The 18,191-nt window shown below is 39.0% G+C and overlaps 1 protein-coding gene across 7 annotated transcripts in view; it reads left to right on the forward strand.

Moving 5' to 3' along the window:
• The window catches only part of Drc9 (dynein regulatory complex subunit 9), a 58,808-nt gene that overhangs the window by 29,227 nt on the left and 11,390 nt on the right, over positions 1-18,191 (forward strand). For 6 of the 7 annotated variants that reach the window (XM_074073372.1, XM_074073371.1, XM_074073375.1 and 3 more), the window contains 2 exons: positions 15,719-15,880; positions 17,200-17,274. In XM_074073372.1, the coding sequence (XP_073929473.1) occupies positions 15,719-15,880; positions 17,200-17,274 (237 nt within the window). The remainder of the gene's footprint in view (positions 1-15,718; positions 15,881-17,199; positions 17,275-18,191) is intronic. The other variant, XM_074073376.1, reaches the window with a different exon arrangement.

Below are 18,191 nucleotides of genomic sequence, written 5' to 3' on the forward strand. Positions count from 1 at the left end.
CCCCAGTACCCCCACAAAGATAGTAGTTATTGAAATCAAATTTTTTCGAGACAGGATCTTGCTACATAGCTCAGATTGGCTTCTCTTGATTATTCTGCCTCAGCCTGTCAAGTGCTGGGATTAGAGGCATGCACGACCACTTCAGGCTTTAAAGATTATTTATTTATTCACTTATACTTCATTCACTCATTTATTTTTTGGTGGGACTGGGGTTTGAATTCCAGGCTTTGTGCTTGCAAAGCAAGCACTATACCACTTGTGCCACACCTCCAGTCCATTTTGTTCTGGTTATTTTGGAGATGGGGGGGTCTGTCCAGCTATTTGCCAGGCTGGACTCAACTGGAGATCCTCCTGATATAAGCCTTCCACCTAGCTTGGGAGACAGGCACACACCACTGTGTCCAGCTATTGGTTTAGATGGGGGTCTCACTAACTTGAACCAGATCCTCCCAATGCCAGACTGCCAAGTAGCTAGGATTACATGCATGAGCCACCCATGCCAGATAAAATTTTTGTTTTTATCTTTGGTTTTTGGCAGTTTGACTATTTTGTGCTGATAATGTACTTTTCTTCTTGTTTATTCTGTTGTGTTTCACTGAGATTCCTGAATATTTAAATTTGTGTCTTTCACAAAATTTAACTTGTTTTTAGCAATATTCTTTTCCCCCCCAATTTTTTATTATGGCAAAATGTATGTTAAAATTTGCCATCAGTCAAATAAGTCAGTGGCAATAAGTACATTTAGATTGTTGTGCAACCCTTACCATTGATCTCCTGAACTCTTTTCATCTTTTCCTTCTCCTCCATCCCCTGGCAGCTGCCATTCTACTTCCCATTTTTGTGGGTTTTGACTACTCTGGCACCTCAGGCAAGTGGGATCAGACAGTATTTGTGTTCTGTGACTATGAACCATTATTTGTCCAAATAGGTTTTCAGTTTTATTTGCTCTCACCTCTCCTACTGGGACTCCAGTTACTTCTGATTTGATGTTGACCTATAGGTTCTTCTCTCTACTCATTTTTTAAACCTTGTTCATCAGATTGAATAATTTCTATTAATCTATCTTCAAGTTCACTGACTTTCCTTTGTCACTTCCACTCTACTGTTAAACCTATTCTAGTACATTGTTTTTATTTTAGATAATGTATTTTTCAGTTTCAGAGTTTCCATTTAGTTATTATCTGTAGTTTTTATTTTTCTGATGAGATTTTATTTATTATGAACATATTTTCCCTTTTCTTTATTGAGCTTTGTAGAAAATACCAGTCTGCTAATTCCAACATTTAGGCATGTTAAGGTCAGTCTCTGTTGAGTATCTGTTCTCTTGAGATAGCCCACATTTTTCTTCTTCAGTGTGGGATAATTTTGGAATGTATTCTGGCAAAGTGATTAGGATCTGTGGAGCCTCTGCATTCTGTTCTGTCCTCCCAAATTGTATTGACATTTTTATTTTAGCAGGCACTAAACTTGGGTAAATTTAAACTAAAAGCCCTCCTATCCACAGAGGGCATCAGGTCACATCTTAGTTCAGTTCTTTGATCCTTAGCAGAGCTGCCTGCTTTCTTCTGATACCATGTGGTTCAGGAAGCAGCCGGACATTTGGAATGAGTTTATCCACAGAATTTGGAGTTTCCCTTCACTGGTTTTTTATTAGTTCCTTCCTTTTAGGATTATTCCTTCTCTTTTTAGAGGATTGCCCCCCACAAAGCATCTGTTTACTGCTTTTTTTTTCTTTTTGGTGGTACTGGAGTTTGAACTCAGGGCTTTGTGCTTGCTAGGCAGGTGCTGTACTGCTTAAGCCACACCTCTAGCCCTTTTTGCTTATGTTATTTTGAAGATAGGGTCTTGCCTTTTTCCCAGTCTGGCCCGGACTGCAATCCTCCTGTCTTATACATCCCACCATAGCTGGGATGAAAGGCACATAACACTACACCCAGGTTTTTCCATTGAAATGGGGGAGAGGTGTCTCACAAACTTTTTTGCCTAGGCCGGCCTGGAACCAAGATCCTCCTGATCTCAGCCTGCTGATCTCACTTAGCTTGTATGATAAGCACACACCACTGTCACCCAGCTATTGGCTAAGATGGGGTCTCACTAACTTGAACCAGATCCTCCCAATCTCAGCCTGCTGATCTCACTTAGCTCCTTATGATACTTGTTAGCTTGTTATGACAGGCACACACCACTGTCGCCCGGCTATTGGCTGACATGGGGTCTTGTGAACTTCTTGCCTGAGTTGCCCTTGAACCTCTCAATCTCAACATCCTAAGCAGTCAGGATTACAGGCATACTCACTGGCACCTGGTTGTAGCTATATTTTTTGTGTGGCTTTTATCACTTTTTTTTTTTTGTATGGTACTGGGGGGTTTGAACTCAGTAGCTAGGATTACAGGGGTAAGCCACTGGCACCTGGCGGCTTTGATCACTTTGATAGACTACATCCTCATTTCCTTTTGCCATTCAACCAAAGAGACAACCTGAGGTGCAAAACAAATTCCAGCTTCTCCAGATAGTAACTAAATAGTAGCTTTCAAAATTCCAGGAACTAGTACTGTCTTCTCTACTTTGTGCTCAATTAGGAAAACAGACACTACTGTTAAAAGCCTTTGGTTCACATTATTGTGGCAGCCATCAGAGTCTCATGAATGACTGCCTCTTTCCGTTACTAAATCATCTTCTCTGAATTCAAATACCAATTCCAGATTACCAGGTCTGAGGGCACTTTTGGGGATTTAGAAGTAAAGTTTGGTTGCCATGAAAACCCACAAATATGCTGCATCAGTCCATGGACCTTGCTTATGGGAAACTCCAGACTCCCTGGACAGTAGGGATTATAGATTATGGTGAAGCCAATCTTTTCTTAGTGAGACTCTTAAAAGGAATTCATACAATTCAAGATAGCCTGTACCTACTGCTTCCAGGCTAGCTCCTGTTGCACAGTGGAAAGATGAAGAAATGGAATGGCACTCAGCTTACCTCTTAGTAGCCTCGATCCTGATTTTATCATCGCTAGCCAAGTTAGTATTTCATATTCCACTAATGTTTCCACACTGTCACCATGGAAGACCACAAAAATGTTTGTGTGAAGCAGCAATATGGGAAGGATATCAGAGGCCGGCCTAAGGCAACAGCATTAAACCCAGATGCTTTTGGCTTGGCACAGGCCATATTGTGTGAGCTTATAAACAGCCACATAATGTAAATTGTCCCTTTATTATAAGCAGAAACTCCTAGACTTGTTTTGTTTTTTGGTGGTACTGGAGTTTGAACTCTGGGCTGGGCCACTCAACCAGTCCTATTTTTGTGAAGTTTTTTTTTTTGAGATAGGGTCTTATGAACTATTAGCCCAGGCTAGCTTTGAACCATGATCCTCCTGATTCTGCCTCCTGAGTAGCTAGTATTACTGGCATGAGCCACTGGTACCTGGCTTAAAGCTCCTAGAGTTTTTTTTTTATTGTCTTATTATTCATATGTGCATACAAGGCTTGGGTCATTTCTCCCCCCTGCCCCCATCCCCTCCCTTACCACCCATTCCACCCCTTCCCTCTCCCCCCCACCCCCTCAATACCCAGCAGAAACTATTTTGCCTTTATTTCTAATTTTGTTGTAGAGAGAGTATAAGCAATAATAGGAAGGAACAAGGGTTTTTGCTGGTTGAGATAAGGATAGCTATACAGGGAGTAGACTCACATTAATTTCCTGTGCGTGTGTGTTACCTTCTAGGTTAATTCTTTTTGATCTAACCTTTTCTCTAGTTCCTGGTCCACTTTTCCTTTTGGCCTCAGTTGCTTTTAAGGTATCTGCTTTAGTTTCTCTGCGTTAAGGGCAACAAATGCTAGCTAATTTTTTAGGTGTCTTACCTACAAACCTCCCTTATGTGCTCTCGCTTTTATCATGTGCTCAAAGTCCAATCCTCTTGATGTGTTTGCCCTTGATCTAATGTCCACATATGAGAGAGAACATATGATTTTTGGTCTTTTGGGCCAGGCTAACCTCACTCAGAATGATGATCTCCAATTCCATCCATTTACCAGCGAATGATAACATTTCGTTCTTCTTCATGGCTGCATAAAATTCCATTGTGTATAGATACCACATTTTCTTAATCCATTCGTCAGTGCTGGGGCATCTTGGCTGTTTCCATAACTTGGCTTTTGTGAATAGTGCTGCAATAAACATGGGTGTGCAGGTGCCTTTGGAGTAACCTGTGTCACAGTCTTTTGGGTACATCCCCAAGAGTGATATTGCTGGATCGTATGGTAGATCGATGTTTAGCTTTTTAAGTAACCTCCAAATTTTTTTCCAGAGTGATTGTACTACTTTACATTCCCACCAACAGTGTAAGAGGGTTCCTTTTTCCCCGCATCCTCGCCAACACCTGTTGGTGGTGTTGCTGATGATAGCTATTCTAACAAGGGTGTGGTGGAATCTTAGTGTGGTTTTAATTTGCATTTCCTTTATTGCTAGAGATGGTGAGCATTTTTTCATGTGTTTTTTGGCCATTTGAATTTCTTCTTTTGAGAAAGTTCTGTTTAGTTCACCTGCCCATTTCTTTATTGGTTCATTAGTTTTGGGAGAATTTAGTTTTTTAAGTTCCCTATATATTCTGGTTGTCAGTCCTTTGTCTGATGTATAGCTGGCAAATATTTTCTCCCACTCTGTGGGTGTTCTCTTGAGTTTAGAGACCATTTCTTTTCATGAACAGAAACTTTAGTTTTATGAGGTCCCATTTATCTATGCTATCTCTTAGTTGCTGTGCTGCTGGGGTTTCGTTGAGAAAGTTCTTACCTATACCTACTAACTCCAGAATATTTCCTACTCTTTCCTGTATCAACTTTTGAGTTTGTGGTCTGATATTAAGTTCCTTGATCCATTTTGAGTTAATTTTGGTATAGGGTGATATACATGGATCTAGTTTCAGTTTTTTGCAGACTGCTAACCAGTTTTCCTAGCAGTTTTTGTTGAAGAGGCTGTCTTTTCTCCATTGAATCTTTTTAGCGCCTTTGTCAAAGATAAGTTGGTTATAGTTGTGTGGCTTCATATCTGGGTCCTCTAATCTGTTCCACTGGTCTTCATATCTGTTTTTGTGCCAGTACCATGCTGTTTTTGTCGTTATTGCTTTGTAATATAGTTTTAAGTCAGGTATTGTGATACCTCCAGCATTGTTCTTTTGACTGAGTATTGCCTTGGCTATTTGTGGCCTCTTGTGTTTCCATATAAATTTAATGGTAGATTTTTCAATCCTTTAATGAATGTCATTGGAATTTTGATGGGAATTGCATTAAACATGTATTATTTTTGGGAGTATCAACATTTTTACTATGTTGATTCTACCAATCCATGAGCATGGGAGATCTCTCCACTTTCTATAGTCTTCCTCAGTCTCTTTCTTCTGAAGTTTATAGTTTTCCTTGTAGAGGTCATTCACATTTTTTGTTAGGTTTACACCTAGGTATTTGATTTTTTTTGAAGCTATTGTAAATGGAATTGTTTTCATACATTCTTCTTCAGTTTGCTCATTGTTAGTGTATAGAAATGCTAATGATTTTTCCATGTTGATTTTATATCCTGCTACCTTGCTGTAGCTATTGATGATGTCTAGGAGCTTTTGAGTAGAGTTTTTTGGGTCTTTAAGGTATAGGATCATGTCGTCTGCAAATAGGGATATTTTGAGTTTCTTTACCTATTTGTATTCCTTTTATTCCTTCTTCTTGCCTAATTGCTCTGGCTAGGAATTCCAGTACTATATTGAATAGGAGTGGAGATAGTGGGCATGCTTGTCTAGTCCCTGATTTTAGAGGGAATGGTTTCAGTTTTTCTGTTAAGTATAATGCTGGGTGTAGGTTTGTCATATATAGCTTTTATAATGTTGAGGTACTTTCCTTTTATTCCTAGTTTTCTTAGAGCTTTTATCATGAAATGGTGTTGGATCTGATCAAAGGCTTTTTCTGCATCTATTGAGATGATCAAGTGGTTTTTGTCCTTGCTTCTGTTAATGTGGTTTATTACGTTTATTGATTTTCGTATGTTGTACCACCCCTGCATTCCTGGGATGAAGCCTGCTTGGTTGTAGTGAATAATCTTTTTGATGTGTTGTTGAATTCAGTTTGCCATTATTTTGTTGAGGATTTTTGCGTCAATGTTCATTAAGGAGATTGGCCTATAGTTCTCCTTTTTGGAGGTGTCTTTGCCTGGTTTTGGTATAAGTGTAATACTGGCTTCATAAAATGTGTTAGGGAGTTTTCCTTCCTTTTCTATTTTGTGAAACAGTTTAAGGAGGGTTGGTATCAGTTCTTCTTTAAAGGTCTGATAGAATTCAGCAGAGAATCCATCAGGTCCTGGACTTTTCTTTTTGAGGAGACTCTTGATTGCTGCTTCAATTTCATTTTGTGTTATAGATCTATTCAGGTGATTAATTTCCACTTGGTTCAGTTTTGGATGATCATATGTATCTAGAAATTTGTCCATTTCTTTAAAATTTTCAAATTTATTTGGAATGTAGGCTCTCGAAGTAGTCTCTGATGATTTCCTGGACTTCCATGGTGTTTGTTGTTATCTCCCCTTTTGCATTCCTGATTCTACTAATTTGGGTTTTTTCTCTCCTCCTTTTAGTCAGATTTGCCAGGGGTCTGTCGATCTTGTTTATTTTTTCAAAGAACTTTTTGTTTCATTAATTCTTTGTATGGTTTTTTTGGTTTCTATTTCATTTCTATTTCATTGATTTCAGCTCTTATTTTTATTATTTCTCTCCTTCTATTTTTTTTCTGATTTGCTTGTTCTTGTTTTTCTAGGAGTTTGAGATGTATCATTAGGTCATTGATTTAGAATCTTTCAGTCTTTTTAATATAAGCACTCATGGCTATAAATTTTCCTCGCAGGACTCCCTTTGCTGTATCCCATAGGTTCCAGTAGGTTGTGTTTTCATTTTCATTGACTTCCAAGAACTTTTTAATTTCCTCTTTTATTTCATCAATGACCCATTGTTCATTAAGTAATGAGTTATTTAGTTTCCAGCTGTTTGCATGTTTTTTGTCTTTACTTTTGTTGTTGAGTTCTACTTTTACTGCATTGTGATCAGATAGTATGCACGGTATAATTTCTATTTTCTTATATTTGCTGAGACTTGCTTTGTGCCCTAGGATATGATCTATTTTGGAGAAGGTTCCATGGGCTGCTGAGAAGAATGTATATTGTGTAGAAGTTGGATGAAATGTTCTGTAGACATCAAGTAGGTCCATTTGATCCATTGTATATTTTAGATATAGGATTTCTTTATTGATTTTTTGTTTGGATGACCTATCTATTGATGATAATGGGGTGTTAAAGTCTCCCACAACCACTGTGTTGGTGTTAATATATGCTTTTAGGTCTTTCAGGGTATCATTGATGAAATTGGGTGCATTGACATTGGGTGCATACAGGTTAATGATTATTATTTCCTTTTGGTCTATTTCCCCTTTTATTAGTATGGAATGTCCTTCTTTATCTCATTTGATCAACGTAGGTTTGAAGTCTACTTTGTCAGACATAAGTATTGCTACTCCTGTCTGTTTTCAGGGGCCATTGGCTTGGTAAATCTTCTTCCAGCCTTTCATCCTAAGCCTAAGCATATTTCTGTCAGTGAGATGGGTCTCCTGTAAGCAACAAATTGTTGGATCTTCCTTTTTAATCCATTTTGTCAAAATGGTGCCTTTTGATGGGGGAATTAAGTCTGTTAACATTAAGTGTTAGTACTGATAGGTATGTGGTGATTCCTGTCATTTAGTTGTCTTAGTGGTTTGAAGGTTTGAGTCTGTGTACCTAAGTTGAGGTTATGCTCTACTTTCTTGCTTTTTTTTTCCTGTAGTTTGGTGCTGCCTGTCTTTTCATGGTTAAGTTGGGTTTCACTTTCTGTGTGCAGAATCCCTTGAAGAATCTTTTGTAGTGGTGGCTTTGTGGTCACATATTGTTTTAGTTTCTGCTTATCATGGAAGACTTTTATTGCTCCATCTATTTTGAATGATAGTTTTGCTAGGTAGAGTATCCTGGGGTTGAAGTTATTTTCATTCAGTGCCCGGAAGATCTCACTCCATGGTCTTCTTGCTTTTAATGTTTCTGTTGAGAAGTCTGCTGTGATTTTGATGGGTTTACCTTTGTATGTTATTTGCTTTTTCTCTTTACAGCCTTCAATATTCTTTCCCTAGTTTCTGAACTTGTTGTTTTAATGATGATATGTCGTGGGGTAGTTCTATTTTGATCTTGTCTGTTTTGTGTCCTGGAGGCCTCTTGCATCTGTATGGGAATATCTTTCTTTAGATTTGGGAAATTTTCTATTATTATTTTATTGAATATATTACACATTCCCTTCGCTTGCACCTCTTCTCCTTCTTCGATGCCCATGATTCTCAAGTTTGGTCTTTTGATGGAGTCAGTGAGGTCTTTCATTTTCTTTTCATAGGTCTTGAGTTGTTTAATTAATAGTTCTTCAGTTTTTCCTTTAATTACCATTTCATCTTCAAGTTCCGAACTTCTGTCTTCTGTTTGTTCTATTCTGCTGGATTGGCCTTCTGTTTTGTTTTGCAATTCTGTTTCATTCTTTTTTCTGAGGTTTTCCATATCCTGTGTCGTTTCCCCTTTAATGTTGTCTATTTTTGTCCTGAGTTCATTTATCTCTTTATTAATCGTGTTCTCTGTTTCACTTTGGTGTTTATACAGTGCTTCTGTGGTTTCCTTTATTTCTTCTTTTGTTTTTCAAATTCTCTATTTTTGTTGTCTTGGATTTCTTGAGTGTCTCCTGTACATTTTGGCTGACCATATCCAGTATCATCTCTATAAAATTCTCATTGAGTACCTGTAGTATGTCTTCTTTTAAATTATTCTTGTGGGCTTCATTGGGTTCTTTGGCATAGTTTATCTTCATTTTGTTGGAGTCTGGATCTGAGTATCTGTTTTCTTCATTTCCCTGTTTTTCCTGTACTAATTTTTTGCTGTGGGGAAGCTGGTTTCCCTGTTTTTTCTGTCTTCCCATCATTGTCCTTGGTGTTGTTACTATCCCTGTATTGTGTGCAATTAAGTATTTTCTAGCTTGTAATAATAACAATGGTAATATTTAGAATGGAAGGGTGAGAGGAGATGGAAAGCAAGAAGTTAAAGAAAAGGGAAAAACAAATAAACAGACAAGTAGGAAAAAACAAAAACAAGGAGTCAAACAAAAAAGTTTCAAAAGTATGAACAGGGAGCATTAGTGTACTAATCGACAGTAAGCTGAACAGGCATTAGAGAGACAGAGACAGAGAGAGGATTGAAAATAAAAAATGAAAAAAATAAAGATAAGAATAAAAATAAAAAATACATAAATGAAAGCAATATATATATATATATAAATAAAGTAAAACAAAATGAAAAATAGAAAAAAAAAAACCTCCAAGTTCAAATGCAATGAAGTTTCAGTCTTAATAATTTTGGTGTCCATCTCAGTCTTCAATCCTGGAGATGGTGCCTCAGATGTTGTTCTGTAGTTGTCTCATCAAAGGGGACGCATAAAGTAGAACAAAGCTACACACACACACACAAAGTGTTCCAAGTTCAAATGCAATACAGTTTCAGTAAGTTTTTCAGCATGCAGGTGTAGTTAGGTTGTTTTCTCATCAAAGGTAGGGAGAGAGAAAAAAAAAATAAAGAGCCTGGTGACAGTTCTGTGAATGGTATCTGTGTCTGTGGCTTGTCTGCCCGCTGCTGCCCGCTGTTGTCAGCCTGCTGTTGCTGGAGGCGTTATTTATGCAGATCTTAGGGGGGAGCTTAACACTCACCTGGCCCTGCAGGCTTTGTTTACTCAGAGTTCTTTTGTGCAGGAGCCTCTGCTACAAGCTTTCCCCTTTCCAAGCACACTGGGGGAGGTGACACTGCTCCTGCTTTCTCAGGCCTGCGTGTTTATTTACAGTTCATGTGGAGGTGGGTCTTCCCCCCTCTTCTGTGCAGTTTTCCTCGCACCGCCACTTTTACAAGTTTTTCTGCTCCTGATTACTGGGCGGTGCTGCTGCTCCTGCCAGCCACCATGTTTGTTTACAGCTCACGTGGGAGGTGGGTCTTCCCCTCTCTCCTGTGGAGTTTTCCTCCCTCCACCACTCTCACAAGCTTTCCTGCGCCTGGTTGCTGGGCGTGCGCCCCTGCTCCTGCCAGCCCGGCTTGTTTATTTACAGTTCCCAGAAGGATTCCCTTCCCCCAATCTTCGGTGCTCAGTGTGCCCACCCTCTTTCCCATGTGTCTTTATTGCTCTTATTGCTTATTACTCAGTTTCTCTTTTTTCCGGGGGTGGGGGTTGGTCTGTCCAGGGGGCTATGCTGATCTGGCCCAGGGTTGTCTGTGGGAGTACCACAGTACCGCTAAGCTCACCTTGTCTGCATCTTCCCAAGCCATCTAGGCACAGGCGACTGGCGGCCCAGGGGCCCTCCTGGTTTCCCCATTTAACGTGAAGTGGAGATGCTCTGCACCAGCTGGAGGTATGGAGGGGTCAAAGTTTTGCCTCTTCTAGGTGGTTTTGCCTGCAAGGTGTGTCTCCAGCATCTCTCCAAGATTTCACTATAGGAGGCTCGCTTTCTGCTTCCTCCCTCTAGCCACCATCTTGGAATTCAGAAAATACTTCTTCGCTCTTAGAGTTTTAATGCTGCATTTCTGAACTTCATATTATTACTTTGAAAGATTTAATATTCCATTTTATAAATAAAATCATCCACAACATGCTTTTGGGTTTGAAAGTATATTTTTATACAGACATTATTTAATGAATACCTGTCTATTAGATTCTGTTAAAAGAAAAAACTAAAACTATAGTTATTAAGTAATGTATATTCTGGACCTTGAGAGAAAATCTCAGAGATTAAATAGGTAAAAGGATTCTTCTTTTCACTTTAACACAAGTCTTATTCCTAGAGAGTCAGATCTTACCACTGACTGCAGTGGAAATAGAAGGGAGGAAAGGAGAGGAAATCTGGAAGAGAGGGAGAATGGAGGTGAGTGTAGAAAGTCATTTCATAGGCATTTATTGGACACTTAAGCTGTGCCAGGCACTTATGAGACAATAGGCTTCATGAAACTAAATAATTTACCCATAATCCCACAGTTTACAAGAGACTATTAAGTACTAAAGACATATTATCAACCAAACTTAGAATGTATTTTCTGCAGGAGACGCTTATCTCTTTGGAATGGTTCTAATACAGTTGGCGTAATTATTATACAGTTGGAATGTTCGGTAGAGTTACACCAAGAAGTCAGACAAAATGGCTTGAAGTATTCCTTCTGATTAATCTTAGGGACCTGAGATCCTTTAAGCTGTGTTTGATTTTGTTATGAGAATTTTGACCAAATTTCTGCTTTGTATCTCCTTCCAGTAGTTACTCAGAACTAATTCTACCCAGTTTACATGGTAAAATTAAAGGTGGTTGCTATTTGGACTGATCTCCAATTGAATTGAAACCTGCATAAATCCCATCCCACTATTGCCCAAGCTGGTCTCCAACTCCTTCCTTCTCCAAGCTATCTTCCCACCTCAGCCTCCCAAGCAGGAAATATAGGTGCATGGTACAATGCCTGACTTAGCTGTGCACTTTTGTCATTTAGTTGAATATTTGCTTAGCTAAAAACTGTGCTCTTAGCTGTCTCATCACCTCTCAATGCAGCTACTAACACCTTGATTCTTTTGAAACAAATGTTACATCCCTAACTAAAACCTTTCCAAGGATTCCTGTGGCACTTCACATAAAACCTGAACTTCTTAATTAGGGCCTCTGAGGACCTGCATGCTTGCTCTTATCATCCTCTCCTTTGCAGACTTACTTTGTTCTGCCTTCAACCCTCACTGTGGAATTTTTTTTCAGTTCATGGAACCCATCCAGGTCTTAGTTGCCTCAGGTCTCTAGCATACATTTTGCCTTTTTTTTTTTTCTTAATTTTTCTTGGCCCCATTTTTCATGTGATGGACTTACTTATCCTTCAGGTTCAGAATAAATACTGCTTTCTCGGGGAGTCCTTCTCAGACCATCCATTCTGATGTAGATCTCTCCCTTGTTATTTTCTCTTATAGCCTGTTTCCTTTTTCTTTCACTTTGCACAATGTAAATAAGTTTACACATACATGTTTCCTTTTAACAACATCTCTTCAGACTAGAGGCAGAGCTCTATGAGGGCAGGACTACCTCTCTATGCATGGTACTGAATATTTTTCTTTTTCTTCTTCTTCTTTTTTGATAGTACTAAGGTTTGAACTCAGGGCCATGTGCTTGCTAGGCAGGCACACTACCACTGCCAGCCAATATTTTCTTCCCCCCTACCCCCACATTTTTATTAGCACATATTAATAGTATAATACAGAGGGTGGTTTCACTGTGATATCTCCATGCATGTATATAATATATTTGATAATATTCACCACTTCTATTATTCTTTCTTATCTCCCTCTCCCACACTGCCTTTTTAAATTGTTATTGCACTTTTATTTATTTATTTATTTAGCTTTCAAAACCAGAACATTTATTGTGTGATTAGTCACTGAAATTCTCAAGATGAACTAGATGCTACAACAGCTGCCCTCTTGGGTTTACGTGTTGTACCTTCATGGAATCCATGCATGAATCTGTGGTAGACAATTTTTAGGTGCCTCATTTGACCAGTCCCTGTAGTGTTTCATCTCTTAGCCTTGGCACTCCAGTTATACTTTCTCTTGTGCTTGGCAGGGTAGCCACATTTGCCACAGATCAACTTCTGAAGATGGTAGGTTATTGCAATTTTAAAAATAGGCTTCTTTACGACCTTTCCATACATGCATACAATGTACTTTGAGCCCCCATTTTTTTTTTTTTGTGGTACTGGGGTTTGAACTCAGGGCCTACACCTTGAGCCACTCCACCAGCCCTTCTTGTGTTAGGTATTTTCGAGATAGGGTCTCATGAACTATTTTCCCAGTCTGGCTTAGAACTGGGATCCTCCTCATTTCTGCCTCCTGAGTAGCTAGGATTACAGGTGTGAGCCATCAGCACCCAGCCACCCCCCATTTATTTTCATGTCCATTTTTTTCTATTTAGATCCATCTTCCACAGATAAGAGAAAACATGCGGTATTTGTCTTTCTGAGTCTGACTTATTTAGCTTAAAATGATCTCCAGTTCTATCCACTTTCTTGCAAATGACATTATGTCATTCTTCTTTATAGCTAAATAATACCCATAGTGTATATATGCCACATTTTATCTACTCATGAGTTGATGGGCACATAGACTAATTCTATAACTTGGCTGTTGTGAGTAGTGTAGCAATAAACATGGGTGTGAAGGTATCTCTACTGTGTGTTGACTTGCAATCTTTCAGGTATATGCCCAACAGTGGTATTGCTGGGTCATTTGGTAGTTTTATTTTTAGTTTTTTGAGGAACCACTGTACTGATTTACATACTGGCTGCACTAATTTACATTCTCACCAACAGTATATAAGGGTTCCTTTTACCCTGCATCTCATCAACAATTTGTGGTTGATTGCTTTCCCTCTCTCCCTCCCTCCCTCCTTCCATCCTTCCTTCCTCTTTTCCTCCCTTTCTTTCTTTTGGAGAGGGTGGTACTAGGGTATGAACTGAGGGCCTCTTGCTTGCTATGCAGGCACTCAACTACCTGAGCCATGCCACGAGCCTTATTTGTTTTCTTAGTAGCACTCATTCTGATGGTGGTGAGATAGAATCTTGATGTCATTTTTATTTACATTTCCTTTATGGCTAAGGATGTTAAACATTTCTTCATGTATTTATTTCCATTTGTACTTCTTTTGAGAACTGTCTGTTCAATTCCTTTGCCCATTTATTAATTGGATTGTTTGTTCATTTGGTATTTGATTTTTTTGTCATCTCCAATTTCATTAATTTGGGCCTTCTCTCTCTTTATTTTGATTATTTTGGCCAAGAGTTTGACAATCTTGTTTATCTTTTTCTTTTTTTTTTTTTTGTGGTGGTACTAGAGTTTGAACTCAGGGTCTCATGCTTGCTAGGCTGGTGCTCTACCACTTGAGCCACTTCACCAGCCCTTGTTTATCTTTCCAAAGGACCAACTCTTGATTGCTGTGATTCTTTGTGTTCTTTTGGTCTCCATTTTATTAATTTCTGTCCTGGTTTTTGTTATTCTTTCTGTCTACTGCTTTTGGGTTTGGCTTGCTCTTGTTTTTCTAAGAGATTGATGAGTGTCATTATTTATTTGGGATCTCATTTTTCAATGTAGGCACTCATAGCCATAAACTTTCTTCTTATCACTGCCTTTCTGTGTCCTAAATGTTTTGGTAAATTGTGTTTTCATTTTGTTTGAGTGTAGAAATTTTTTTATTTTCCCCCTTATTTCTTCCATGACCCACTAATCATTCAAAATTTTATTGTTCAGTCTCTATGTGTTTCAATATTTTCTGTAGTTTTTCTTGTTGATTTCTCATTTTCTTCCATTGTGGTCTGATAAAACACAGGAGGTTGCATTTGTTAGGCTTTATGTCCTGAAATATCACCTATTTTGGAGAAAGTTCCTTGGACTGCTGTGAAGGATGCATATTTTGTAATATTCTGTAGATTAATGTTAAGTCTATTAACTTATATTTAATTCTTCATTTAATTCTGAAGTTTCCTTGTTGATTTTTTTTTTTTTGGGTCTGGGTGACTCATCTATTGGTAAGAGGGGGATATTGAAGTCACCCATTATTATCATGTTAGGGGCCTATCTGTGTGTTCTATGGGTTTGTTTTTATGAAATTGGGTACATTGAAGTGTGGGCTTGTTCTGTAGCTAGTCATGCTAGTCTGTCACCAATGCCATCTAGCTTACCTTGTGGTGGAGGCTGCATCTCCCCACTCTCCTCACTAGGAAGCTGGGGCTTGAGCTGTAGACTGTTTCTGACTTTGCTCTGAAATCTTTCTGTTTCCTCATGGTTTTTCAGCTGTCTTGTCCCTCTTTTGTGGTTCCCAATGCTCTTCCTCTCTCCAAACAGAAAAATCTTCTGCTCCACCATATTGCCTCACGTTCTCAAGTATTTTTCTTAATGGAAAAATTTTTGATTGAGACCTCAAAATTGCCACTTAGTAACCTGCAAATTTTTTACACATATGCTTAATGACTCCTTATACAGTCAGACTTCCATATCTATAGGTTCCGTACCCATGGATTCAACACAAAATATTTGAAAAAAATTGCATTTGTACTGTAATGCAATACAGTAATGCAATGGATCATCTCAGTATCCATTGGGGGTCCCTGCACCAATCCCCAACAGATGCTGATGGGTGACTGTAATCATTCTCTGAGATCTACTCTGTCAGGTGGCATAGATGTTAATGTTTTTTTGTTTTTTAGAAGGTAGAACCTAGAGACTTTAACTGTTGGCCAAGTTCACACAGCTGATGGGGCTTGGGTAAGAAGTCATGATTTTTGATCATTGATCATTGCTCTTTTTAGCAAAATGAGATCCTGACAGGAAATACAGAGTACTCAAACAATATCCTATGAAAGAATCTCACAGTCTTGATTCTTAGAGTTACTTTGTTATCTTTCACTTTTCACTTAGACTATCAGAATTATTGTTTAAATTTCCTTTAGTGATAGCAGAAAAACAGTTCCAGTTCCTTATTGATTTATAAATGCCAAAGATAAGCTTTTAAGACACTGACCAAACTAAATAGAGGTAGAATATATTTTTAATTTAGAAACCTGGTCTTTTTCTCTGCAGAGCCGAAATGAATATATTGCTCACCTCAAGGACCAGTTGCAAGAGATGAAGGCAAAAACTAACTTGGAAAATCAATACATGAAAAAAAATACTGAGCTGCAGATTTCTCAGACCCAGAAAAAATGTAACAAAGCAGAGGAACTCTTGCTAGAAGAGATTGAGGTAATTGTTGCTACATTAGGAAACAGCCAGGTTGACTTGGGATGTGTTCATGGTAGAGTGCATACCTAGTTTGCGTCAGGCCCTGGGTTTCATCCGTAGCCAGCTAGATACGATTTGAGCTGTCACTCTCCTGATACTGTGTCAGCTAACAAGAGAGAAGACAGAGGGAGATATTCCTCCCATCTATCACTTCCCAGCCCTTGAGACTGATAATAAAGACTAAATGAGGTCTTAAGTATCTGAAAGCAGGGGTTTTGATTGGCTGTGCCCTCCATCTCCTGCTTCTCTTACAATGACTTTGAAACTCAGTTGTACTTTCTCTTCTTGGTCACTTAATTCTTTTTTGGGGGAAGGAGGCAGTGACAGGATCTCGCTATACTGTCCAGGTTTCCTGGAACTCTTGGGTTCTTAAGCAAACCTTCTGCCTCAGCCTTTGCAGTAGCTGGGACTATAGGCTAGCACCACCAAGCCTGGCTGGTCTTATTCTTCTTAAAATGCCACTAGCCACTTTTTGTAGTGATTATTGGGAGAGGACAAAACCAGATACTGCAGGTCTCTGCTCCTTCTTACTTCATCCAACTAGTACCTTTTATCCTCTCTCTAAAAAAAAAAAAATACAAAATCTACAGAATTGAATTTCATTCATACCCAATTTTATAAGGATAAGAAGTCTCACTGAAAACTCTCAGGAGAAAGAGGGGTATAATTTCATTAGAGAAGGAATGCTAAATGGTTAAAGAACAAACACAGGCCAGAAAAAGGAACAGCCATTATTAGAGGGTGTCATTAAGCCTGTCATGGTGGCCCATGCCTGTATTTGAGCACGTGGGAGACTGAGAGGAGGATTTTGATTTTAAGTTGCCTGGGCAACTTAGCAAAACCTGTCTCAAAGGAAAAGAAAAAAAAAAGGGTGGCATTTGTGTGTAGGAGGACTTTTTCCCTGACACCTCTGCTTATGTGAAAGTTCACCACTCAGGGGGTAGTTAGGACTGTGACAATATACTTCTTGCACTCTGGGAATCTCAGGCCCTTGAAGCATTGTTTTCCTCCTTAAATTGGTATCATGGGATTGTGGTCATTTTCTTCTGGGCCTTGCACATATCTAACGTGATGCCAGGACATGGCTCTGTGACATCTGCGAAACGTGCATCGAGTTGAATGGAGCCAAATTGTAGCTCTGGAGCAAAGTCTTGGCATTTCTGGGATCCAACTGGAAAAGGCACCCTGTGCTGCTGCTCTCAGTTGTACCTGTCACTGAAGAACTTTCCATCCCAGTCTTTCTGGATAGAATTCCTGCTATCTGATTGCTGTTTTTACAGAAACTAAGGATGAAAACTGAAGAAGAGAACCGGATTCACATGGAGATTGAAGTGTTCCTGAGAAAAGAGCAGCAAGTGAGTCACCAAAACCTTTTATCTTCTGATTTTTTAAAAAAAATTCCCTTTATAAAATACTGAAAAGACAGGGTCTTGCTATGCCAAAGTTGACCTTGAACTCACTATGTAGCTTAAGCTGACCCTAAACTCACTAGGTAGCTCAGGCTGGCCTCAAACTTGTGATCCTCCTGCCTCAGCATCTTGTGTGCTGGGATTACAGGTGTGCACCACCACACCTGGCAAAAATAATTTTTTGGTGGTATTGGGGTTTGAATGCCTATAGCTGATGGACTATCCAAGAAAGGAATAAACTTGAAGGTAGGGGGAGAAGAGGATCCTTCCTGAGACTTTCCAAGTTGAGAGCCTCATTGGAGAGGGTATGGCTGTGAACACCTGGATGGCACAGGTGTTTGCTGGATTGCCCTGAGCCAGGATAAGGCAGGCAGGCTAAGACCAAAAAGCAGGAAACGGTGGATTTTGCTAAAGTTTTTTTTTTTTTTTTTTCTAAATCATGAGTACTAGATTTAATGAGGAGGTTTTTTTCATTCATTGAGATGATACAGGTTTTTTTACCTCTAATAATATATTCATAAAATATATGAATAGATTTGCTGAGGTAGAATTATCTTTAAATTTAAATCTTTAAATAAACCTTACCTAGTCATGTTGTGCTGTGCTGTCAGTAAAACGGTGACTGTGTGCCATTGAGGTCTGACACAGCACTAGTAGTGTGCCACAAGCAACACTGGGAACCAAGGAGACCTCCTGCTGTGTTCTCTAGTGCCCTCTACTGACTAAGTTTAGCATTTTGCTAAGTGGCCAAACATATTTATACCAAGCATCTTTTCCAAAGCAAGGCAGTGAAGGATAAATTTGGAGCTAGGAGGTAATAAATTGATGACTGGCAAAGATGGGATGTGTGTGTGTGTGTGCTT

The sequence above is a fragment of the Castor canadensis genome, chromosome 5 (assembly GCF_047511655.1).
Source record: "Castor canadensis chromosome 5, mCasCan1.hap1v2, whole genome shotgun sequence".
In the NCBI taxonomy this organism is placed as follows: domain Eukaryota; kingdom Metazoa; phylum Chordata; class Mammalia; order Rodentia; family Castoridae; genus Castor; species Castor canadensis.